General features: G+C 49.8%; 1 protein-coding gene across 12 annotated transcripts in view; it reads left to right on the forward strand.

The window, feature by feature from the left end:
* Positions 1–21,986, forward strand: part of LOC123765217 (uncharacterized) — a 321,546-nt gene extending 299,560 nt beyond the window's left edge. For 11 of the 12 annotated variants that reach the window (XM_045753688.2, XM_045753689.2, XM_069335541.1 and 8 more), the window contains 2 exons: positions 5,686–5,855; positions 21,096–21,986. In XM_045753688.2, coding sequence (XP_045609644.2) covers positions 5,686–5,855; positions 21,096–21,101 — 176 coding nt within the window. In that variant the 3' untranslated portion in view covers positions 21,102–21,986. The remainder of the gene's footprint in view (positions 1–5,685; positions 5,856–21,095) is intronic. The other variant, XR_011230261.1, reaches the window with a different exon arrangement.
* The last annotated feature ends 2,166 nt before the right edge of the window (positions 21,987–24,152 follow it).

Genomic DNA, 24,152 nt, shown 5'->3' on the forward strand with positions numbered 1-24,152 from the left:
ATCAGAGAAAACTGTATAAAAGTCAGAGGTCCATGGTTGTTCAACATCATCCCAGCAAGTACAAGAAATATTGCCGGAACAACCGTGGACATCTTCAAGAGAAAACTAGATAGTTTTCTTCAAGGAGTGCCAGACCAACCGGGCTGTGGTGGATATGTGGGCCTGCGGGCCGCTCCAAGCAACAGCCTGGTGGACCAAGCTCTGGCAAGTCAAGAATGGCCTCAGATCGGGCATGGGGAATAGAACTCCCAGAACCCCATCAAGCAGGTATCAAGCAGGCTACAGCTTACAGGCTGCTCCACCTTCAACTTGATGAATGATGAAATGACCAGACTCCCAAGGGAAGGAGGGTGTCCGGGAGCCAAGGAAAACAGGAACTGACTTGACTGGTCCCTAAGGTGGTGCTGCAAGTCGTGTTTACATATGGCAGCTGGGCGTTTGCGTTTGCTTTCTGCGGTGGTTTTTATTTAGTTCATGCACTCTTGTTCGTACTGGTGATGCTCTTGTTCCCTTTTGTGTGACATATTTCTGGTTTGGATTATGTCTGCTTAGTTAGGAGTGGGGAGGTACATGGATGGCTCTGTGTTTCCTGCATTCTTGCTAAGGTGTCATCGGTTACTTTGGCAACTTTGTAAATATCTCGCTGTACTCCTCTTGTGCTTGTGGGGGTTGCACTTCGGCTCTTCGGGCCTGCCTCTCCCTCGTCATTTTCCTGGAGTGCACTTTGTGGAGCTTCTGGAGCTCCTGCGGTTCTCCGTTTGTAGCCTTCACCTCAGCACAGCCTCCTGCATTACCTTTTTTAGGGAAGAACCCCGTCGGCTCCCTGAGCTTACTAGGCTGATATGCTAATGTCAGACTTTGGCATCAATCATGTGTATTGAGTTCTGTGGGCCTACCGGGGACCATGAGCCAGAACCTGGCCCCCTCAGAGAGGCATGGGGAGCAATGGCCTATAGAAACCCCCGTGTGGTTGGAAGCATTCTGTGTCTGCCATCGACCAGGTCTGGCACCCAGAAAGGTAAGCATCCCTAAACACAACCCTATTCTGGTGAAAATATTGCTACCAAAAGCCGAACAAGTGCATAGAACTCTCCTAAAAGAAACGAGCAAACGAGCATGATGTCACACGTCGCCGCGCTGCTGCCTGCGGAGCTCCCTCCTTCCAGGGAGAGGGAAGGGGAGCCCCAGACCCCTCACGCCGGCTATCCACCTGTTAGTTCTAAGGCTGATGCTAGAGGCAGAAGTCGTGTGCTTGGCTCCAGTGATTCCAGCACTGTGCTTTAAGTGTGGTGGCTGTCTTCCAGGGGTGCGAGAGCCAGGAGTTATTCTGCAGTACTCAGGCTGCATATGCCTAGGGTTATTGTCCCTAGGTGTCCTGTAAGTACTGCCCTTGGAGCTTGGGGCCACCTTATACAAGTTCCTTGGGTACTGCCTCTGCTAGCCCGTATTACTGCTCGGTTTTTCGGCAGCCTTTTTGGTGCTTGGGGGTTTTGTCTTCCTTGTTTACCTTAGGGTAAGAGGCAGTTTGCACTGGTATGGAGCGCAGGGTGCTGTGCAGCTTGTTTTCACCATTCACAGCAGCCGATGACTGTTCCTTGTGGTTCGTTATCCTCTTGCGGGGTTTTGTTCTTCTTTTTGTTTTTGCCTTGTGAGGGGTCTGCCTTGCTTACCCCTTTGTGCCTGACCTGAGCACAGTTCTTTTCTGGTGGTGCCCTCTGCTAGGTCCCCATGAGTGTACACATCCCTGGGGTTCAGCTTTAGAAAGTTGATTAGTAGTTGTGGGTGCCGGGTAGCAATACCCTGCCTGGGATTCCCTGAGCGTGAGTTCCGTCTCAGGACCCTGGTAAACCCCTCGGGTGTGCGTGGGTCTGATGAATGTGTCCCTGGAGTCCCCCTTCGCTTTGTGCGAGTTCAAGGGTTGCTCGGTCCCCTTGTCTCAGGGTGACCCTCACTGTTTTTGCCTCCATCAGACTGCCTGTTGGGTCGGTGACACTTTCAACCCGGAGTCCTGTGAGTACTGCTGCTTGCTAGTGACTCAGTTTACCCAATTTAATGATGATGTTCTCAGGGTGCAGGCGGCACAGGCGTTGCGTGTGCGCTTTACGTTGTTGCAACGCACTAGGTTGGTTGCTCACCCGGATGTCCCGAGGCTGCCCCGTTTTGCCTATAAGGACCCGGACTTGGGGGTGGGGGTCGTTTCGACCTTGGTTCAGTCCGTGCTCCCTCATCCTTCCCCCCTGTTGTGGTTCGTTCTGGTCCCCTCCCCTCCCCCTGCTTCTGGCCCCAAAACATCTAAGAGTTTCGGAGTCGGAGCAGGGTTTAGATGGTCTTGAGACTCGGGTGGTCTTGCGGGATGCCCCTTCCGGTGTAGCGATAGAGGTATTCAAGTCCGGTCTCCCTACCGAAGCTTCTGGGTCTAACCAGTGGGCCCCATTCTGTCTGGCTTCCTCCGTTGCATCGGCCTTTTCTTTAGGGGCTGATGCTTTGGGAGAGTCCTGCGAAGGAGAATCCTGGGGCGGGGGAGGGGCTGACTTGGGGACCTTGGGCCCCTCTGAACCCCGCCTGGGTTTTTCTACCCTCTGAGCGGGGCTTATTGTTACAAGAAGTGGGGCTCTCTTTTCCCCCCTTTGCGTATGAGCTGGATTTGGTGTTTGCTCCTCCCCAGGTTCGGTTCCGTGTTCCCCGAGTGCATCGGTTTTGTCTTTCCAGAGGGTTTTCGGGCAGCCCTTGCAACTAACCTCCTGCGTGACCCGGATTATGCCTCGGTGATGGATCCGTCATCTTTCAGGCTTAGTTCCTTTTCTGGGTCCGTTACGAGGTTCCAGAGTCGTCCTGGCTGGCGGACTGTCCTACGGTGCTGACTTGAGGTTCATTCTGGACTTGTCCCGTCTGAACCCCTGGGTTCATTGCCTCCTCCTTTCAGATGACTATGCTGTCCCAGGTTCGGCTCCTTTTGGAGCAGGGTTCTTGGGTGGTGTCCCTGGATCTCCGGGACGCTTATTGGCACGTTCCGATTCATCCGGAGTTCAGGGACTAGCTCAGTTTTGTGGTGGGGCGTCAAGGTTACCTCTTTCATTGTCTCCCGTTCGGGTTGAATGTGGCACCTCGCGTGTTCACACTCTTTACGCGGGTTGTCGTGGCCCGTCTACATCTCTTAAGTGTTCGGTTGTTGGCCTACCTCGACGACAGGCTGGTTTGGGCTCCCAGCCGGTCATGTTGTCTGCTAGCCAGGGATTTGGTTCTTTCCCAGCTTGCCGGGTTTGGGTTCTTGGTGAACTGGAGGAAGTCCCATCTGGTTCCCTCCCAGGTTCGGTCGTGGCTGGGTCTTGTGTGGGACTCTCAAACAGGTTCCTTATCTCTTCCTCCATAATCTTTCCTCTGGCTGCAGTCCCATTTGCTCCTGTTTCTGGGGGGCTCCCGGGTCACCTGGCGGTTGCTCAAAGGTTTGTGCGGGAGCCTGAACTTTGCGATGATGGTCTACACGCCGGGTCGTATTTGGCTTCATCAGCTGTTCTAGTTCCTTCGGGGATGTCCCTTCCTTCTCTCTCGCGATCACTGGGTTCAATCCCTGGGCCGGCTTCCTCTTTGGATTTTTCAGGGTTCAGTGCCTTGGCGCCTGCCCTCGACTTCGTTCGATGTGTTCACGGACGCGTCGTGTCTCGGCTGGGGCTTTGTGACCAGTGCTCACTAGTCCGGCCAGGGACGGTGGGGTCTGTCCTTCCGTTGAGCCCACAGCACCTGTTCGGGAGTTCGTGGCAGTGTCGTTTGCCCTTTGGAGGATTCGAGTCGCCTGCGGATCGACGATCTGGCTCCGTTCGGACTGCTCCCCGGTGGTTCATTGCCTGATCCTAGGCGGTTCGATGCAGTCCTTGGGTCTTTGGCGCTCTTCACTTCAAGTGACTCGTCTCCTGAGTTTTTGGGGTTTGGCTATCCTGGCTGTTCACATGCGGGGAGTGTTTAATATCTTAGCGGACGGCCTGTCTCGTTTTGTTCCCCTTTCCACGGAATGGACGGTTGACGCCGACTCCTTCCGTTAGCTCTGCTAGACGTTCAGACGCCCCCAGGTGGAACTCTTCTCATCGACGTGGTCGCGGCGCCTTCCCCTTTATGTGGCGCCCTTCGACTGCGAGGCCGTCGGGGTCGATGCTTTTCGGCAGGACTGGTTGAGGTGGGGGTTTCTCTACTTCTTTCCCCCGGTTCAGCTATTGCTCCAGGTCCTGACTCGCTTGGTGACTTACCAGGGTCGAGTAGTCCTCGTGGCCCCATGGTGGCCGGCCCAGCTGTGGTTTCAGGCGCTGCTTGCTCGGTGTCCAAACCCGGAGGTTTTCCTGCAGCTCTGCCTCTTCCAGCAGATCGGTCCGGAGTGTCACATAAATGGTTCGATCTTCTCCTCGAGTCTTCGCATATGGTCTTTTTGACTCGAGTTTATCCTCATCTTTATGGCGATCAGGTGGCTTCCTTGTTAGTGTCCCACCTGCGGGCTTCAGGTCAGCGACAGTATGAAGTTTCCTGGCGGTCCTTCTGGTTCGTTTATGTCTTCGTCGTTGTACTTCACTTTCTGTTCGGGTCGTGTTGTCCTATCTCTCTTGGTTGTTTCAGGACCGTCATCTTATGCCTAACACTGTCACCTCGTATCGTGCGGCGCTGACGAAGCCGCTTCAGCTTGCTTTCGGTATTGATGTTATGTGGGAGGTCTGGGGCTTCCCCCCTCCTGGGGAGGGAGGAGCTGCACAGATGGCGGCGCGGCGACGGGTGACGTCATACTAGTGTGCTAGTTTTTGTTTGGGGAGTTCTATCCATTAGTTCGACTTTTGGTTGCAATTATCACCAGAATAGGTTTTTTGGGGGGACGCTTACCTTTCTGGCTGCCTGACTCAGTCGATGGCAGACATAGAATGCTTCCAACCACATGGGGGTTTCTATAGGACATTTCTCCCCTTGCCTCTCTAGAGGGGGGGCCAGGTTCTGGCTCGTGGTCCCCGGTAGGCCCATAAGAACTCTATACACATGACTGATGCCAAAGTCTGACATTAGCATATCAGCCCAGTAAGCTCCAGGAGAGGCTCCGGAAGAGCCTCCGGGTCTCGCCCAGAAAATGGCGTTTCATTACATTCAACACTGGTTTTTTAAAGGGAATTAGATCATTATCCTCCATATTGTTCAGTTCAATACTTTAAAAGTTAAGTGAAATCATCCCTGTCATGTTTGATTTGTAGTGTTGTTTGCCCTGTGGCCCTCAGCTATGCATAGTCTTGCATTTTTCAATATTAAACAGTATTAGGCATTCTGCCAATTATTTGTGGAGTTCATATAGATTTCTTCTCAAGGCCTCAATATTATTTTAATTTCCTATTTTACCATACATCTTGGTGTCATCTACAACTGTAAACAACATGCCACATCCACCTAACAATAGCAGATTATAGTTTAGAAGACAATTATAAGAGGTGCAAAAATTTTTATTTATTCCAGTTGCCACTTATGATTTTTATAATTATAAACATTGAGGTAAATTATCCTGAATAATCTAATTATTGTGCAACTCATATACTTTATTACCTGTCAGTATCCAATGTAGCTCATACAGAGTAGGTATAATGCAAGCAGAGATCTATATTATACAGTATTATTAACATACTGTACTTTGTTCCTTATCATGCCCTAAAATTATCTTTATTTTTTTAGTCTTGAAAAGCAGCCTACAGCAAATGTGTCCCTCGTGCCATGTCGTCGTTCATATTCGTCGACATGTCTGCAACTGTGGATATAGCTTCATTGATGCCAGACGTATTGCTAAGAAAGAAAGGAAGGCCAGAGTAAAGAGACAAGATAAAAAAGTCCTTCTGGTTTGCCAGGTAAGCTCAATTTGTGTTTTCTGCATTATGTTTAATATGAAAATTGACAATACTGAATGAATTTGATTACAGTGGACCCTTGATTTACGAATTAAATTTGTTCCAAGAGACAGTTCGGAAACCGAAAATTTTAAACCCGGAACAAATTTTTCCATAAGAAATACGTAATGTAAATTAAATTGAATTAATCCGTTCCAAGCCCCCAAAAATCTTAACTTAAAAATATATTTTATACAGAATTCTACTCAGAATTTTTACTATACAGGTACCTTACCTTTATTGAGGACTCTTGTTAGCGTATGTTGGTGTGAGGAGGGGGAGAGGAGAGGTGGTGTTAGTGTGAGGAAGGGGAGTCCCCTTCTATTATAACATAAGGCACTGATGACATTTCTGGGATTCTCTCTCTCCTACATTTTGCAGGCATACCACTAGGACCTGCTTGTGGCTCACTGCTTGCTTGTCTCACTAAAATTCTGTCTAAAGAGACATGTTTTTCCCTACGTTTTAACACTTGTTTGCTGTGCGACAGTGAGTTTGTCATTAAAAAAGTTTATGTAACGGCCTGCTACAGCTTTATCTGGGTGAATTTTTTCAGCAAAATTTTGCAGTACAGTTCTTCCCATACTGAAAACATTTTTTAATTAGGAAGGTACATTCTGTACTGCCTCTACTCACAATTATTTTCTTGGGTTGAACTTTACCACTGACTTTCTTGGGACACATGGCATGAGATATATAATAAGAGGCGTTTACGTTCAGAAACAAAAAAAAGCAGAAAAAAAACTAACACTTTCGCGTTCTGGACGTGTGCACACCAGACAACACCAAGGTGGCTCTGGCATTTCCCGTGAGCTCATGGGAACACTGAAATGTGTATGCTCTTTTCAGTTTTATCACCTCAATTTTCATTGTACATTGTTCATTTTGGTATCAAAATGTTTGCAGATAGAATTCCCTACAGGGGTATATGCATATAAGGTTCAAAAGCTCGGCCTGCCACCCGACACCAAACCCAGAAATTGGCCGAGCTTTGCCAGTGAGGGTGCAAGAGCAATAAAATGTGTATTCTCTTTTCACTTTTGTCACCTCAGTTGTTGTGCTATGTCTTTCATTTTGGTATCAATTTTCTCAATTTTCTTTTTTTTTGGTTTCAAGTTTCTCTCCTCAGTTTTCACCTCAGTTTGCAAGAGAATGGGAAGACGTTGGCACACGTCTTTTAATTTTTGATGTCACCGATGTCCCTAAGGAACATCTGTAGAGTTATTTGTGAACGTCATCTCCGTCCCTAAGGAACGAAAGTGTTAAATTCTTCACAAAGAATTCAAGCACAGTCATTACTAGGAGGGATACATTGGTAAACTGAGCGTGCTTCACCGCGTGCCCAGCAGAACCATGTGCTTGACCCATACAAGTATCAACAGACGATTCATTTTCCAGGTCAAACTTCGTACACAAAGTAAAACTTTACAAGAAAATTGACTTCACATACCAAAAAATTTGTTATTTGGGGCATTCGTAAACCAAGTTCCACTGTATTTTCTGTGAAGAGCCTCTCAGGCTCCGGAGCTTACCAGGCTGATATGTATATATTAGATTGTGGCAACAGTCCTTCAAATGAAGTTCTAATGCTTACCGGGGACCATGAGCTAGAACCTGGCCCACTCAGAGAGGCATGAGGAGCAATGTCTTATAGAATCATCCTGTGGGTGGAAGCAGTCTGTCTGCCATCGACTGGTTTAGGCACCCAGAAAGGTAAGTGTCCTAAAACAGACCCCAACTGGTGAAACATTGCTACCGAAAGTCACCCGCCACCGCACAGTCAGTCTGCGCAGCTCCCCCTCCCTGGGAGGGGAAAAGGGGGACTCCAGGCCCCCATGCCGGGTATCCATCTTCAGTTTTGAGGCTTTTGTGCTTGGTGTGGCGGTCATTCGAATCTGGCTCCAGATTCAGTTCAGTGCTGTGCTCTTGCGATGTTCTGCTGTGTTGTGGTGTTCAAGCCAGGAGTAATTCACAAAGTACTGGCGCTGCATGTACCTAGGGCTCCCTTCCCTAAGTTCCCTGTAAGTACTGCCCTTGCAGTCTAGGGTTATCTTCCATAAGCCATTCAGGAACTACCTCCGTAGGGATCTTTTCCTGCTCAAGTGATTGCCCGCCCTTGGGGTCAGCTGGGGTTTTTGAGGTCGCTGTTTGACTTTGGGTAGGAAGTAGTATCGTCGCTGGTAGGAGCGAAGGTACTGTGCAGTTTATTTCCATTGAACACCTGGACTGGTTCTGTTCCTCCTGGAGACATGCTTTTTCCTGTGGGGAGCCCCTACAGGCTCCCTGGACCTTATCGGGCTAATGTAAGTTATGTTAGACCGGGACATTAGCTATGGAGTTCAAACCTACCAGGGACCAGCACCAGAACCTGGCCCCTTCAGAGAGGTTTCAGGGAGCAATGGCCCTGGAAAACCCCATATGGTTGGGGTTTTCCTTATCTGCCATTGACCGGGGTCAGGCACCCAGAAAGGTAGGCATAACAAAACAAACCCCACATGGTAAAAATTACAACAAAAACCTAACAGAGTTGTAGAAAACTCCATACAATCCCAAAGAACAATCAAACAATCAACTTACTGCCGCGCCGGTAGTCCGCGCAGCCACCCCCCCCCCCCCCCCTCCTCGGGAGGGGGAGGGGGAGGGGGCCCCGGACCTCACCGTGCTGGCTGCCTTCAGTTCGCAAGCTAGTGTCAACTGGGATAGACGCTTCTCTGGCCTCAAATTCCTGGGCGGTGTTTGCCTTGTGTGGCGTTCTCTGCTGTCTTTGTGTATTGTGTGGTGGCCAGGAGTACCTCATCAGTGCCGGGGCTGCATGCGCCTAGGGGTTTCCTTCCCTAGGCGCCCTGTGAGTACTGCTCTTGCGTGTCAGGGTTATCTTCTCTGGGGCGTTCGGGAACCGCTCCCGTAGGGGTTCTTGCTGCTTGGCATTTGCCTCGCCCTTGGAGCCAGGTACCCAGAAAGGCACCCAGAAAGGTAGGCATAACAAAACAAACCCCACATGGTAAAAACTACAACAAAAACTGAACAGAGAGGTAGAAAACTCTCTACAATCCCAAAGAACAATCAAACAATCAATTTACTGCCGCGCCGGTCGTCCGTGCAGCCCTCTTCCCCCCCTTGGGGTCAGCTGGGGTTTTTGAGGCCGCTGTTTGACTTTGGGTAGCAAGTAGTATTGTCGCTGTTTCCTTCCTTTGCTGGTTGGAGCGAAGGTACTGTGCAGTTTATTTCCATTGAACACCTGGGCTGGTTCTGTTCCTCCTGGAGACATGCTTTTTCTGTGGGGAGCCCTTACGGCTCCCTGGACCTTATCGGGCTAATGTATGTTATGTTAGACCGGGACATTAGCTATGGAGTTCAAACCTACCAGGGACCAGCGCCAGAACCTGGCCCCTTCAGAGAGGTTTCAGGGAGCAATGGCCCTGTAAAACCCCATATGGTTGGGGGTTTTCCATATCTGCCATCGACCGGGGTCAGGCACCCAGAAAGGTAGGCATAACAAAACAAACCCCACATGGTAAAAACTACAACAAAAACCTAACAGAGAAGTAGAAAACTCCCTACAATCCCAAAGAACAATCAATCAATCAATTTACTGCCACGCAACCCCCCCCCCCAAAGGGGGAGGGGGGTCCCGGACCTCACCGCGCCGGCTGCCTTCAGTTCGCAAGCTAGTGTCAACCGGGATAGAGCCTCAAATTTCTGGGCGATGTTTGCCTTGTGTGGCGTTCTCTGCTGTCTTTGTGTATTGTGTGGTGGCCAGGAGTACCTCATCAGTGCCGGGGCTGCATGTGCCTAGGGGTTTCCTTGCCTAGGCGCCCTGTGAGTACTGCCCTTGCGTATCAGGGTGATCTTCTCTGGGGCGTTCGGGGTTCTGGGGCTTGGGGCCCTTGTTTGGCCTTGGGTAAGGAGTGGTTGTTGTGCTGGTTAGGGCGTCAAGGTGTTGCACAGCCTGCCACCTAAGCGGCGGCCAGTTCCTGTTGCCTCTGGTGACGGTGTACTTTTGCGGGGTTTTTCTTTTGTTTTGTTTTTGTTTGCCTGGTGGAGGTTCTGCCTCGTGGGTCTATAGTCCCCCTGATATTGTTTTGGTGGCCCTCTGCTAGGCTTCCGTGCTTGTACACGTCCCAGGGGATTTTCAATGTTATCATCTACCCTTGTTGTTGGGTTTCTCAACCGGTAAGCAACACCTTGCCTGGGCTTCCCGTAGTTGCTAACCTACGGGCCCTGGAAACCCTTGTCGGGGCTCGGGGACCCATGGATGCGTCTCCCGAGTTCCAGCCTGCCTTGTGCGGGTTTGAAGGTTGCAGTGTGCCCTTGTCTCAGTGTGACAGTCACCTGTTATGCCTCCGTCGTGCTGCCTGTTGGGTCAATGACACCTTTGACCCGGAGTCTTGCGAGTCATGTTCTCTGCTTGTGCTCCAGTTTTACTCTGAGGATGTTCCTATTAGGGTACAGGCAGCATCAGCATTGCATGTTAGGTTTAGGTTATTGCAATGCGCTAGGTTGGTTTCCCACCCGGATGCCCCGAGGCTGCCCCGTTTTGGCTTTAGGGACCCTGACCTGGGGGCGTTGGTCGTTATGGCTTTAGCTCCAGCCACGCACCCTGGTCCTTCCCCTGTGGTTCTTCCTGCACCTCCCTTCCCCCCTCCCCTGTGTCCGGCTCCAAAACATCTGAGGGTTTCAGCCTCAGCACAGGGTTTAGTTGGTAATGAGACTCGGGCTGCTTCGGGGGCTGCCCCATCCGGGTCGGGGACAGAGGCATTTGAGCCTGACCCAGAAGCCTCCTGCCGAGGCTTCTGGGTCCCGCCAGCAGACCCCCTTCTTGTCTGCCATTCCCTTGAACTCTGCCTTTTCTTCAGGGGTAGAGGGTTTGGAGGACGGCTCTGCCCCGGGTCCCGACGTGGGGGATCCTGGGTCTGGGGAGGAGTCGACCTGGGGGCCTTGGGCCCCCTGTGCCCCGCTTGGGTGCTTTTGCCTTCCGCGCGGGGCTTGTTGTTGCAGGGGGAGGGGTTTTCTTACCCCCCCTTCCCTGTATGAGTATGATTTGGGTTTGGCTCCTCCCCGGGTTCGGTTCTGGGCGCCTTTGGGTACCTCGGATCCGTCTTTCAAGCGGTTTGCTACTTCCCGCATCTCCGCGAAGGTGGCTCGGGAAGCTCTTGCTGCATACCTCTTGCGAACCCGGGTTATGCCTCCCCAATGGATCCGTCCTTGTTTGAGTTCGGTTCTTCTTCCCGTTTTTGGGTGCGTTTGGAGGTTCCGGAGTCTTCCTGGCTGGCAGACTGCCCTTTCTTTTCATTGAGGGCGTGGCATGGTTTCTGTCGGACCCGCACGCTTGATTGGCGGGAAACTGCTACTTTTATGCAGGTTTACCTGGGGGGGCGAGTTTGAGCACCTTAATGCGTGCTTATTCGCTCCTGTGCTTTCTCAGGATGTTGGCCTTTTCCAGCTTCATGTGCAGGTTCCTCAGCTTTCGGCTTCATTGGTTGCGGAGGAGTTGCGCTCCCGTGGGCATTTGGCTTCGGTCTTGCAGTTTCTTTTTCCTTCTCGAGCTGTCTTCTGCTTGGCTTGAGGAGGATGTGGGAGCATTGAGTGGCGGGCCTTCATCCGGGGCGCTGTCTTCGGCAGCTAGGGCGTCGGCTGCACTGTTGAAGCTCTTTGCGCCCATCCTGAAGGAAGCGGTGTCTCTGTTTTTTGCTTCTCGCCTCGCTTGCCGTCAGGCTGTGCTCGCTCTCTCTTTGGAATCCGCTTGGGCCCTGACTCTTAGATTTTCGTCTCCGTTTTGTCCGTTGCTGTTTGCGGAGACTGCGGTCTCTCAGTTTCTGCACGCGGCTTCGTTCAGTTGTCGTCCTATGGCGGACTTGTTGATTCTCCGAAGCGGTCGTTCTCGACAGTTTCAGAGGGGTCGTGCCAGGGTTCAGGGTTCCGCTGGTCGAGGTGGGCCATTGGTGCCAGTTTCTGAGCCTTTGTTCCCTTCGGGGCCTGCAGTCGTCTGGTCGGCGCGGTGATCGCCCTGTTCGACGTTTGGGTTTTCGTAAGGGGCGTTGGCCCTTTCGTGGTTCGCCCCGTTGACGGGGCGATGGGGGGGGAGGCTCGCCCTGTTTGCTCACGCTTGGTCCCACGATTTGTGGGCCTTTTCGGTCGTGTCATCCGGCCTGCGGTGGAGTTGGGCGCCTTCGACCTCCCTTGGGGGGTTCGGGGCTAACAGGGCAGGTTTCCTCTCATGCACTTCATCAAGTCATCTTGGAGTGGGTGCGCTTGGGTGTGGTCGAAACTGACTACGTCCCTCAGGTGGGTTTCCCGTCTGTTTCCAGTACCGATACAGGACTGTGTGGATCTGAGGTTCATTCTGGACTGGTCCTGTCTGAACCTCCTGGATCTTTTTCCCCTTCCTTCAGATGACCACTCTGTCCTAAGAAGCCAGATGCTTGGATGGTGTCTCTGGACCTCCGGGACGCGGGTTGGCATTGCCTACTTCATCCGGGGTTCAGAGACTGGCTTGATTTTCTCATGGAGCGACACACTTACTACATTCGTTGCCTTCCACTCGGCTTGAATCTGACAACTTGCATTTTCACGTGTCTTACCCGGGTCATGTTGACACGCTTGCATCTGCTAGGGGGTTCAGGTTGTGGCCTATCTCGACAACTGAATGGTGTGGGCTCCCAGCCGGTCTGGGTGTCTACTCGCCAGGAATTTGGTCTTTCCCTGTTCACCGGGTTCGAGTTCTTGGTGAACTGGAGGAAGTCCCATCTGGTTCCCTCTCAGGTTTGGACATGGCTAGGGTCTTGTGTGGGACTCTCAGACTGCTTCCTTGCCTCTCCTTCCGGCATCGTTACTTTGGCTGCAGTCCCACCATCTGCTGTTTCTGGGGGATCCTGGGTCACTCGTCAGTTGCTCGAGCAGTTGTGCGGGAGTCTGAACTTCGTTGTGCTGGTTTACCTGCAGGGTCGGGTCTGGCTTTGGCGGCTGTTCTGGTTCCTTTGGTGATGCCCATTCTGCTGCTCTCGCAATCGTTTTATTCGGCCTCTGGGGGCCTTGCATCAGCTGCTGCGTCACCAGCTTCCTCTTCGGATTTTTCAGGGTTCAGTGCCATGGCACTACCTGAGCCCTTGCTCAGTGTGTTCATGGATGCGTTGTCTCTTGACTGGGGTTTTGTAATCAGTACTCACCTGGCTGGCCAGGGTCGGTGGGGTCCGTTTTTCCATTAGGCTCACAGCACAGTGCGGGAGTTCGGGGCGGTGTGGCTATCACTTCAGAGGGTTTGTCTCACTCGAGGATCTATGATCCTGGCTCCATTCGGACTGTGCCCTGGTGGTTCATTGCCTAAACCGAAGGGGTTCGATCTGATCCTTGGCTCTTTGGGGCTGGTCGCTTCGGGCGACTCATCTGCTGAGTTCTCGGGGTTTCGCTTTCCCTGGCAGTTTATATCCAGGGGGGTTTCCAACATTCTGGCGGGCAGCCTGTCCCAGTTCATTCCCCTTTCCACGGAATGGATGGTCAATGTTAAGTCAGTTCAGTTGGCTCTGCCAGATGTACGGGCACCTGGAAGTGGACCCCCTTCATGTCAGCGTGATTGAGGCGTCTCCTGGTGTATGTGGTGCCCTACCCCGACTGTGAGGCCATCGTGGTCAATGCTTTTCGGTAGAACAAGTCGAGGTAGGGTTACCTATAACTCTTCCCGCAAGTTCAGCTGTTGCTTCAGGGTTCTGGCTCAGTTGGAAACTTACCATGGAAGAGTTGTCGTGTTGGCTCATTGGTGGCCGGCCCAGCCTTGGTTTCTGGCACTACTTGCTCGGTGTCCGAACTCTGGGACTTTTCCATGGCTCCTCCTCTTTCAGCAGATCAGTCCAGTCTGGTACAGGGCTGGTTCGATCATCTCTAACGATCTGCTGCGTCTGATCTTTCTGACACAGGTTTATCACCACTTGTATGGTGATCAGGTGACTTCGTTCATGGTGTCCCACCTGCGTGTTTCGTCTCGGTGGTAATATGAACTCTCTTAGTGATCCTTTCATCTCTTTGTGTCTCTTTGTCTCTTTGTGGTGGCCCCTTCGGTTCAGGATAAGGCTCTTTTCTTGTTGGCATTTGCCTCGGGGTCGGGTTGGGGAGCTTCATGCTCTCCTCCGGCACAGGGGTTTTCTGCTCTTTTGGTCCTAATGGTAGGTTTGTTCGTTGCAGCAGTCTCCTCCAAATGTACTCACTAGAAAGGAGATGAGAGAGATATCAAATAATAAACACGTAGAAAATACTGGAGGGCCAAGTTCCAAATCTACACAGTAAAATAACAACATACTGGAGTGAACAATATGGAAGAAAATGCAGAATAAAACGAGTAAAGAGCAGGGGTGCCATAGGCACAATCAGAGAAAACTGTATAAACATCAGAGGTCCACGGTTGTTCAACACCCTCCCAGCGAGCATAAGAAATATTGTAGGAACAACTGAGAACATCTTCAAGAGAAAACTAGATAGTTTTATCTAGTTTTTATAGCCTGGTGGAACCAAACGCTCTCAAGTGAAGCTTGGCCTCGGGCCGGGCTTGGGGAGTAGAACTACTCATAGAACCCCATCAAGCAGGTATCCTTCTTTTCTGGCAAAGAACGAGACGGCGACTTTCTGGGGGAGGGGGTGTTGATGCTTGGTTGGTTCAGTCCGCGGGTGCATCATGTGTTGTGTCCAGGCTCTTCACCGTTATTTGTGCACCACGGCCTCTGTGACTGGGGACGTGCTTTGGATTCACCTGGTTTCTCTTCTTCCCTGTTCCAGGGATCAGGTCTCCCAGGTCGTAGGCAGGGTTATTAGGTCCAGCCAGCCTGCGGTCTGTCCTCGTGCCCATGATATTTGCAAGTTTGCTGCTTTAGCTGCCATTTCTGGGGGGAGCCTCATCAGCTCCCCAGAACTATCCAGGCTGATATTGCTAATATTAAACTTTGACATCAGTCAGTGTGAATGGAGTTATTAGGCCTACCGGAGACCACGAGCCAGAACCTGACCCCTGCAGAGAGGCACGAGGACCAATGGCCTATAGAAACCCCCCATGTGGTTGGAAGCATTCTATATGTCTGCCATCGACTAGGTCAGGCACACAGAAAGGTAAGCATCCCAAAACAAACACCCTATTCTGGTTAAGAAATTGCTACTGAGAGCCAAACTGCTGGACAGAACTCCCCAAACAAAAATGAGCAAACGAGCAGGATGTCACCACGTTGCCGTGCCGCCGCCTGTGCACCTCCCCCATTCCCGGGAGGGGAAAGGAGAAGCCCCAGACCGATCGTGCCGTCTACCCAAGACCCTAGTTCTGATGCGCTAGGTGGAAGTCATGTGCTCTGGCTCCTGAATTGGTCCTCATCTCTGTGCCTGTGTGGTGTGGTGGCTGTCTTATTGAGGGTGCACGAGCCAGGAGTAATTCTTCAGTGCTTGGGCTGCATGCCGACTGGAACATGTGCTTAGGGTTACCTTCCCTAGGTGCATGGTAAGTACTGCCCTTGGGCTTGGGGCCTCCTTCCACAAGTTCCTTGGGTTCTGGCTCTGCTTGGTCGTTTACTGCTCGGCTTTCGGCCACCCTTTTTGTGCTGTGGTGTTCTTTCATCCTTGTTCACCTTAAGGTAAGAGGCAGTTTGCACTGGTGGGGGCACAGGGTACTGCGCAGGTAATTTTCACCTCTCATAGCGGCCAGCTCTATTCCGCCTTGGTTCGCTGTCCTCTTGCTGGGGTTTTCTTTTTCTTTTTGTTTTCCTGCCTGGTAGGGGGCCTGCCTTTGGTTGTTGCCCCAGGTGTATATAGCATACACTTCTCTGTTCTGGTGGTATCCCCTGCTAGGTCCCCTTGAGTGTACACATCCCGGGGATTCAGCTACTTAGAAAGTTGTTAGTAGACTTGGGTGCCGGTTAGCAGTACCCTGCCTGGGCTTCCCAGAGCGTGAATTCCGTCTCAGGACCCTGGGAATCCCCACAGGGGCGCACGGGTTCAATGGATATGACCCCCTGAGAAACCTCTCACTTTATGCAAGTTTGAGGGTTGCTCTGTTTCCTTGTCTCAGGGTGATTCTCATTGTTTTTGCCTCCGTCATGCTGCCTGCCGGGTCGGTGATACTTTCGACCAAGAGTCCTGCGAGTTTTATTGCATGGTGGTGACTTAGTTTACCCAGTCTACTGATGACGGTTTTAGGGGGACAGGCAGCGCAGGCGTTGCACATTAGGTTTAGGTTGTTGCAACACACTCGGTTGGTTGCTGATCCGGAAACCCAGAGGCTGCCCCGTTTTGGTTATAGGGACTCAGACTTAGGAGTATTGGTCGCTTCGGCTTTGGTTCAGTCCGCACCCGCTTGTCCTTCCCCTGTTGTGGTTTGGTCTACTCTCCCCCCCCCCACATGCTTTTGGCTCCAAAACGTCTTGAGAGTTTCGGGGTCAGGACAGGGTTTAGATGGTGTTGAGACTCGGGCAGTATTTGAGTACCTCCCATATTTCATTTGAGTATTTCCTTTCTGCCGAAGCATCTGGGTCTAACCATTGGGCCCCCTTTCTTCCTGCTTCTACAATTGCACCGGCCTTTTTCTTTTGAGGCCGGGGCTAAGGGAGACAACGGCGAGTTTGAGCACCTCAATGAGTGCTTGTTCGCTCCTGCCCCTCCTCAGGATGTGAGTGTGGTGCAGCTTCACATGCTGGTTCCCCCCCCCTGTCGGCTAAGCTGGTTACTGAAGGCTTAGGTGCTCGTGGCCTACTGGCTTCGGTCTTGCATTTCTTTTCCCTCCTGGAGCTGTCTGCAGACTGCCTTATGGCCGTTCCTGAGTCTAGTGCCTTGGGTACGGCTGGCGCATGCGTCGTCTGCCTTGTTGGAGCTGTTTGCGCCGATCTTGCAGGATGTGATGTCACTGTTTTATGCCTCTCGGCTCGTGTGTCGGCAGGCTGGTGCTTTCTTCCTCCTTGGAATCTGCTTGGGCTTTGGCTCTTAGAATGTCTTTGCCTTTTTGTCCCTTGCTGTTTGCTGATTCTGTGGTGGCACAGTATCTGCAGGCGGCTTCGGCTAGCTGTCTTCCGATGACCGACTTGTTGGTTCTCTGGGGGTCCCGGGGGGGCCTTCCTGGAGGGGTCATGCCAGGGCTCGGGGTTACGCTTGTCATGGTAGGCCATAGGTGCCAGTTTCTGAGCCGGCGCCGCCTTCAGACCCATCTTCATCTGATTGGTGAGGTTTTCGCTCTGTGCAGAGCTCGGGGTTCTCGTTAGGGGCAACGACCCTTTCGCTGGTTCATCTCATTGATGGGGCGATTGGGGTAGGCTTGCTCTGTTCGCTCATGCCTGGTCTCACGATTTCTGGGCTTTTTGGTTCGTTTCCGATGGCCTGCGGTGGCATTGAGTAGCCCCGCCTCCTTTGGGGGGCTTGGAGATCGCAAGCCTGGCCTCTTCTCCTGCGCTCTGTCGGGTCATCTTAGAGTGGGTGCACTTGGAGGTGGTCGAAACGACGACGTCTCTCAGATGGCTTTCCCATCTGTTCCCAGTCCCTTCTGTGGTTCATTCTGGACATGTCCCATCTGAACTCTTGGGCTCATTGCCCCTTCTTTTGGATGACTACTCTGTCCCAGATCCGGCTTCTGTTGGAGCTGGGTGCTTGGATGGTGTACCTGAACCTCCGGGACGCAGTATTGGCACGTCCCGATTCATCCGCGGTTTAGGGACTGGCTCGGTTTTGTTGTGGGGCATCAGAGTTACCAGCTTTTATTGCCTCCCGTTCAGATCGAACCTGAATCCTCTCGTTTTCACACGCCATACTCGGGTTGTGGTGGCCCGTCTGCTTCTCTTAGGTAGTTCGAGTGATGGCTTACCTCAATGACTGGCTGGTCTGGGCTCCCAGCCTGTCCGTTTGTCTGCTCGCCAGGAATTTGTTTTTTTCCCAGCTTGCCGGGTTCAGGTTCTTGGTGAACTGGAGGAAGTCCCATTTGGTTTCCTTCCAGGTTCAGACTTGGCTGGGACTCTCAGATCACTTACTTGTCTCTCCCTCCAGAGAGGGAGAGGCAAGTAAGACAAGTCCTGACAAGTCTTGACGAGAGGACAAGACAAGTTTTCCAAGCCCTCCGCCCTTAAAGAAAAGGAAGAGTCCATGGGAAAGGCATCAAGAAAGGGCCGCTGGTAAGACCCAGAAGCCTTGGCAGGAGGAACAGGCTAGAAAACCTCCGTCCCCAACCCGAACGGGGCAGCCCCCGAAAACAGCCTGAGTCTCGGCCCCAAATAAACCCCGCCCCGACCCCGAAACCCGCAGACGGTCCAGAGCCAGGAACAGGAAGGGATAGGGGCGAACAGCACCTAACCAAAACGGGGCGGCCTCAGGGCATCCGAGTGGGAAACCAACCTAGCGTGTTGCAGCAACCTAACCTAGCTTGCAACACAGATGCTGCCTGTACTCTGAACAGTAATAACATCAGGAGAGTACTGGAGAACAAGCAGAGAATATTTCTCGCAAGACCCCAGGTCAAGGTGTCAGTGACCCAACAGGCAGCATGACAGAGGTAAAAGTGGCGACTGTCACCCAGAGACAAGGGCACAACAACCAACGATCCCGTACAAAACAGGTTGGAACCCGGAAGACACATTCAATGGTCCCCCGAGCCCAGACAGGAGTTTCCAGGGCCTGTAGGCTGACTGCTACGGGAAGCCCGGCAAGGTGTTGCTAACCGGTTAAGAAACCCAAAAATAACAAGAGGGTAGAGGATAGCACTGAAAACCCCTGTGACGTGTACAATCACGGGGGCTTAGCAGAGGGCCACCAAACACTACCAGTGGAACTATATCTTGAGAGGTTATCTTGAGATGATTTCGGGGCTTTAGTGTCCCTGCGGCCCAGTCCTCGACCAGGCCTCCACCCTCAGGAAGCAGCCCGTTACAGCTGACTAACACCCAGGTACCTATTTTACTGCTAGGTAATAGGGGCATAGGGTGAAAAACTCTGTCCATTGTTTTTCGCCGGCGCCTGGGATCGAACCCAGGCCCATAGGATCACAAGTCCAGTGTGCTGTCCGCTCGGCCGACCGGCTCCCCTAGGCCATACTATAGCTACACTAGGTAGACCCCCTACCAGGCAAATGAAAATAAAACAAAAGAAAAACCCCGCAAAAGTACACCGTCTCCAGAGGCAACAGGAACCGGCTGCCGCTTAGGTGGCAGGTCGTGCAACACCTTGACGCCCTAACCAGCACAATACCAGTCCCTACCCAGGGCCAAACAAGGGCCCCAAGCCCCAGCTTGCCCCAAGGGCGAGGCAAATGCCGAGCAGCAAGAACCTTTACGGGAATGGTTCCCGAACGCCCCAGAGAAGATAACCCTGTCACGCAGGGGCAGTACTCACAGGGCGCATAGGGAAGGAAGCCCCTAAGCATATGCAGCCCCTGCACTGATGAGGTACTCCTGGCCTTCGCACAACACAACACACGGCAGTGAACGCCATACAAGGCAAACACCTCCTAGGAAACTGAGGCGAGAGAAGCGTCTATCCCGGTTGACATTAGCTTACGAACTGAAGGTAAGCAGCCAGCGCGATAGGTCCGGGGCTCCCCCCTCCCCCTCTCAGGGCGGGGAGGGCTGCGCGGACAATCAGCGCGGCAGTAAAGGGTGATGTTTGCTTGTTTGCTTGTTTCCTTGGGATTGTAGGGAGTTTCTACCTCTCTGTTTGGTTTTTTGTTTTAGTTTTTTACCATGTGGGGTTGTTTTGTTATGCCTACCTTCCTGGGTGCCTAACCCCGGTCGATGGCATTTAAGAAAAACTCCATCCACAAGGGGGTTTTCCAGAGCCATTGCTCTCTGAAACCTCTCTGAAGGGGCCAGGTTCTGGCGCTGGTCCCTGGTAGGTCTGAACTCCTTAGCTAATGTCCCGGTCTAATATAACATACATTAGCCCGATAAGCTCCAGGAAGCCTCCGGGGCTCACCCAGAAAATGGTGTTTCATTACATTCAACGCTGGTTTTATATCCAGCCTCAGAACTGGGGTCTTGGGTAGCCGGCACAAGGAGTCTGGGGCTCCCCCTTCCCCCTCCCGGGGGGTTGGGGGGAAGCTGTACAGACGGTGGTGTGGTGACGTCATGCTCATTTGCTCTTTTTTGTTTGGAGAGTTTTGTCCACTAGTTCGGCTCTCAGTAGCTATTTCTTAGCCAGAATAGGGGTTTAGGGATGCTTACCTTTTTGGGTGCCTGACCCAATTGATGGCAGACATAGAATGCTTCCAACCACATGGGGGTTTCTATAGGTCATTGCTCCTCTTGCCTCTCTGAGGGGGGCCAGGTTCTGGCTCATGACCCCATTGTCCCCTGGTCATAGGCCTAAGAACTCCATTCACACTGTTGCCAAAGACTAATATAAGCAATATCAGCCTGGATTGCTCCAGGGAGCCTCCACGTCTCGCCCAGAAAATGGCATTTCATTACATTCAATGCTGGTTTTTTCGTAATATATCTTGGGCTGACATTCAAGCGTGAGGATTTTGGAAGTCGAACAAGGTCTTGGCCGCCCATTATCTCGTTAATATTCCTGGCCCCTAGTCAGGTGTGATGTCATACTTGTTTGCTTGTTTTCTGATTGGGGAGTTCTGCTAAGCAGTTTGGCTTTCAGTAGCAATGTTTCTCCAGTTGGGGTCTGTTTTGGAATGCCTACCTTTCTGGGTGCCTAGCCCGGTTGATGGCAGACATAGAATGCTTCCACCCACAGAGGGTTTCTCTAAGCCATTGCTCCTCATGCCTTTCTAAGGGGGGCCAGGTTCTGGCTTGTGGTCCCTGGTAGGCATTAGAACTCCATTCGAAGGACTCTTGCCACAGTCTAATATATGCATATCAGCCTGGTAAGCTCCTGGGAGCCTCCGGGACTCGCCCAGAAAATAACGTTTCATTACAATCAACGCTGGTTTTTTTCAATTAATAACTTACTATAAATCTGAAGTCTCATTGCACTGTAAATGGCATCCTGCATCCACCTAACAAAGCCAGATTATAGTTTAGGAGAAGTGTGCAAAGATATTTTCTTCTTTCCAGTTGCCACTTACAATCATCATTATATTATAAACATTTAGGTAAATTTATCTGAATTGTTAAATTTTTGTGCAGCTTTATTACCTATCAGTATCTAATATAGCTCATGCAAAGTTGTTACAATGCAAGTGGAAATTTATGTTATATTATAAACATTTTTACATTCCATTTCATACCCCAAATTATGTTTATTTTTCAGTCTTGAAAAGCAACTTGCAATGGTTCTGACCCCTCCATACAATGATGTCATCCATATGCGTTGACATGTCCGCAACTGTGGTTATAGCTTTATTGATACCAAATGTTAAAGCTGAGGAGGAAAGCAAACCTCAGACAAAATTAGAGACCAGAAAAAATCTTTCGAGTTTACCCGGTAAGCTCAATTTTAATTTTATGCATAATGTTTAATATAAAAATAGATGACAAATTTGATTCGTTACGATTTATTAAATAACAAAAATTACCAGCTTTCATGAAAATTCTTACATACCAGTAATGTCTTTTTCACATAAGTAAACAGTTTCTATTATTTTTTCTGCGTTGAAAGTTAAGCATTCACACTGTCAACACACTTCACATAATATTCTCGGTTTTCTTTCACTTTTCTTCATTCAGATGAGTTGTATGGAAGTCTGTGAGAGTTACAGTATAGACAGGTAATGAAGGATCTTGAAGAGCCCTTGCCTTCAAGAGCTTGAAAAGCTTGAGCCCTTGCACGAAGCTTAAAATATGGGGTAAAAACCTTAGAAAGTTGTTTTGTAGTACACTGGCAGTTTATTATGTTGGAAACACAGAGCTGTAGGTAAAAGCAAGGCATATATATATATGTCACTCCACTAATGTCATTACCAACATTTAATTATTAAAAGCCACATTTAAATGTAATTATGAATAACTAGTTTTAGTAATATAATTTTTCCTAGTTTTCTTCTGTTACAAGTACACCATCAAATCCTTTCCTCATCAGTCATAAAATTATAAAGTCTCCAATGCCTGTTGTATATGTTATACCTGAAAATGTTAAGGGTATGTCATTATTTTAGAGATTTACAAAAAACAAAAGTGTATACAAATAAATATATTCACATTATTACATGACTAATTTAATTACCAACATATAAATATAATTACAGCATTAGCCCACAGCTTAAATAAAAGATTTGTGTATAGAGCATACAGGCCATCCCCACATTAAAACATTTGCTTTAAGAACATTTGTTCATACGAACATTGTCTTAACCACTTAACTGCTGCCAACCGAGTATTCTCGGTCGGGGGGAAACTGCGCCAACCGAGAAAATTTCATTTTGATTTTTCCATACCTATTCTAAATGTGTGCGAGGTTGATTGTGTACGAAATGGACTCACAGGACCTCCAGTGAGAGGCAGCCACCTTGAAAAAATTTCCAGGATGTCCTAGGGCTGCTGGCTGGGTTAGTACTGAGTGAGCAACCATGGGTGGCACACGCGCCTCTGGCTCCCAAACACCTGTCCAACGCGGTGTTGAAACATTGCGCTCTGTCGATGAAATTCAAACCTTATTGTTTGACCTAACACAAAGGTCGGATGCAAGTGATACAGCACCTATAAGGACGATACAGCGGACGTATCCAGTTGGAGCTCTGAACGCCACTCTTGCTCACCTATGCTATCTTTAATTTATTTAAATTGATCAATATATATTACCAATATATATTCAAAATATATATTACAATCTTCAATATATATTACCGAGATACTGTACATTTATCTGCAACAGTGTCATTAGTGATAGAGATGACTTCTGTGAATATACTTTTGCTCAGTTTACAATTAAATCCCATTAAATCCTTCTTGACTATTGGAGCCATCTATAGATTTCCCAATACTAACATAGCTTCTTTCTCAGATAACCTAAAGAATCTTATTATAAACAACAATCTCAACAAAAACAACATCATTCTGGGAGGAGACTTCAATATTGACCTGGATCAACAAAATTGCTCTCAAGTTGACTATTTCCTTAGCAGCATTAACTCCTGTATGCTAATCCCCACAATCACCAAACCCACCCGAGTCACTCAACCCTCAGCCATTACCTTGGATCACTTAGGGAATAACATAACAGCTCCCCTTGTATCTGGTATAATCTACGACAGAACAACTGACCACTATCCTACCTTTCTTTAGCAAACATGGACTTAACACCACCAGAAAACAAGCAACTTACATTCAGGTTACACAGTGAATCAGCTATAGGCAACCTTACAAATGCACTTCACAATATTAACTGGGAATCTGAATTCAATAATACTCAGGATATAAATTCATTAGCTAACCTCTTCCTCTCCAAAACTCTAAGCCTCTACAACATTCATTGTCCCCTCCTTACCAAGCAAGTAACTGACAAAAGAATAAACAGTCCATGGCTCACAAGTGGCATATTCAAATCAATCAACAAGAAACATGAATATGAAAAGAAACTTAGGATTAGCCTAGTTACAAAGGAAGTAGTTAAAAGGTACTCATCAATGCTTACCAGTATCATAAGAAAGACAAAAATTTCATATCATGAGAATAGATTCAATGAAGCAAAAGGCAACATGAAAAGCACATGGAAAACCATCTCTAGTATCCTAAGAAATAAACAACACTCACGTAATCCAAATAAAACTATAAGGATGGCTATACACCATCAACTGATTTAGAAATGGCAAATGAATTTAATAGCTTCTTTTTATCAGTTGGTGCTAATCTTGCCAGAAAAATACCGCAGACTCAGACACATATTAACATATTTCTCAGGCAGCTATCCAAATTCTCTTCTTTCACCAGTCAGCCCGGCAGATGTTGTGTCCATCATACACTCACTAAAAACCAAGGCAGGGAACACCAGTGAAATTCCATCCATTGTATACAAGAGCGCCTCCCATGCCCTTGCACCACCCATAGCTCTTCTGCTCAACAAATCCATAGAGTGTCATACCTTCCCCTGATATCCTTAAAAAAGCAAGAGTAATGCCAGTCCATAAAGAAGGCAATCCGGCGGACATAAACAATTATAGACCAATATCAAACGTACTCATTCTATCAAAAATATTTGAAAAAATTATCTACAAACAGCTCTATTCCTACCTCATAAAATTCGACATACTCAGCCCCTACCAGTTTGGCTTCTGGTCCCAGAAGAGCACCAAGGAAGCAAGTAAGTAATTATCAAAAGAAGGCACCAAACCGGGAAGGCTATGTAAGCACCATCAAAGTGTGGAATAATCAG

Source organism: Procambarus clarkii, chromosome 33 (genome assembly GCF_040958095.1).
Source record: "Procambarus clarkii isolate CNS0578487 chromosome 33, FALCON_Pclarkii_2.0, whole genome shotgun sequence".
In the NCBI taxonomy this organism is placed as follows: Eukaryota; Metazoa; Arthropoda; class Malacostraca; order Decapoda; family Cambaridae; genus Procambarus; species Procambarus clarkii.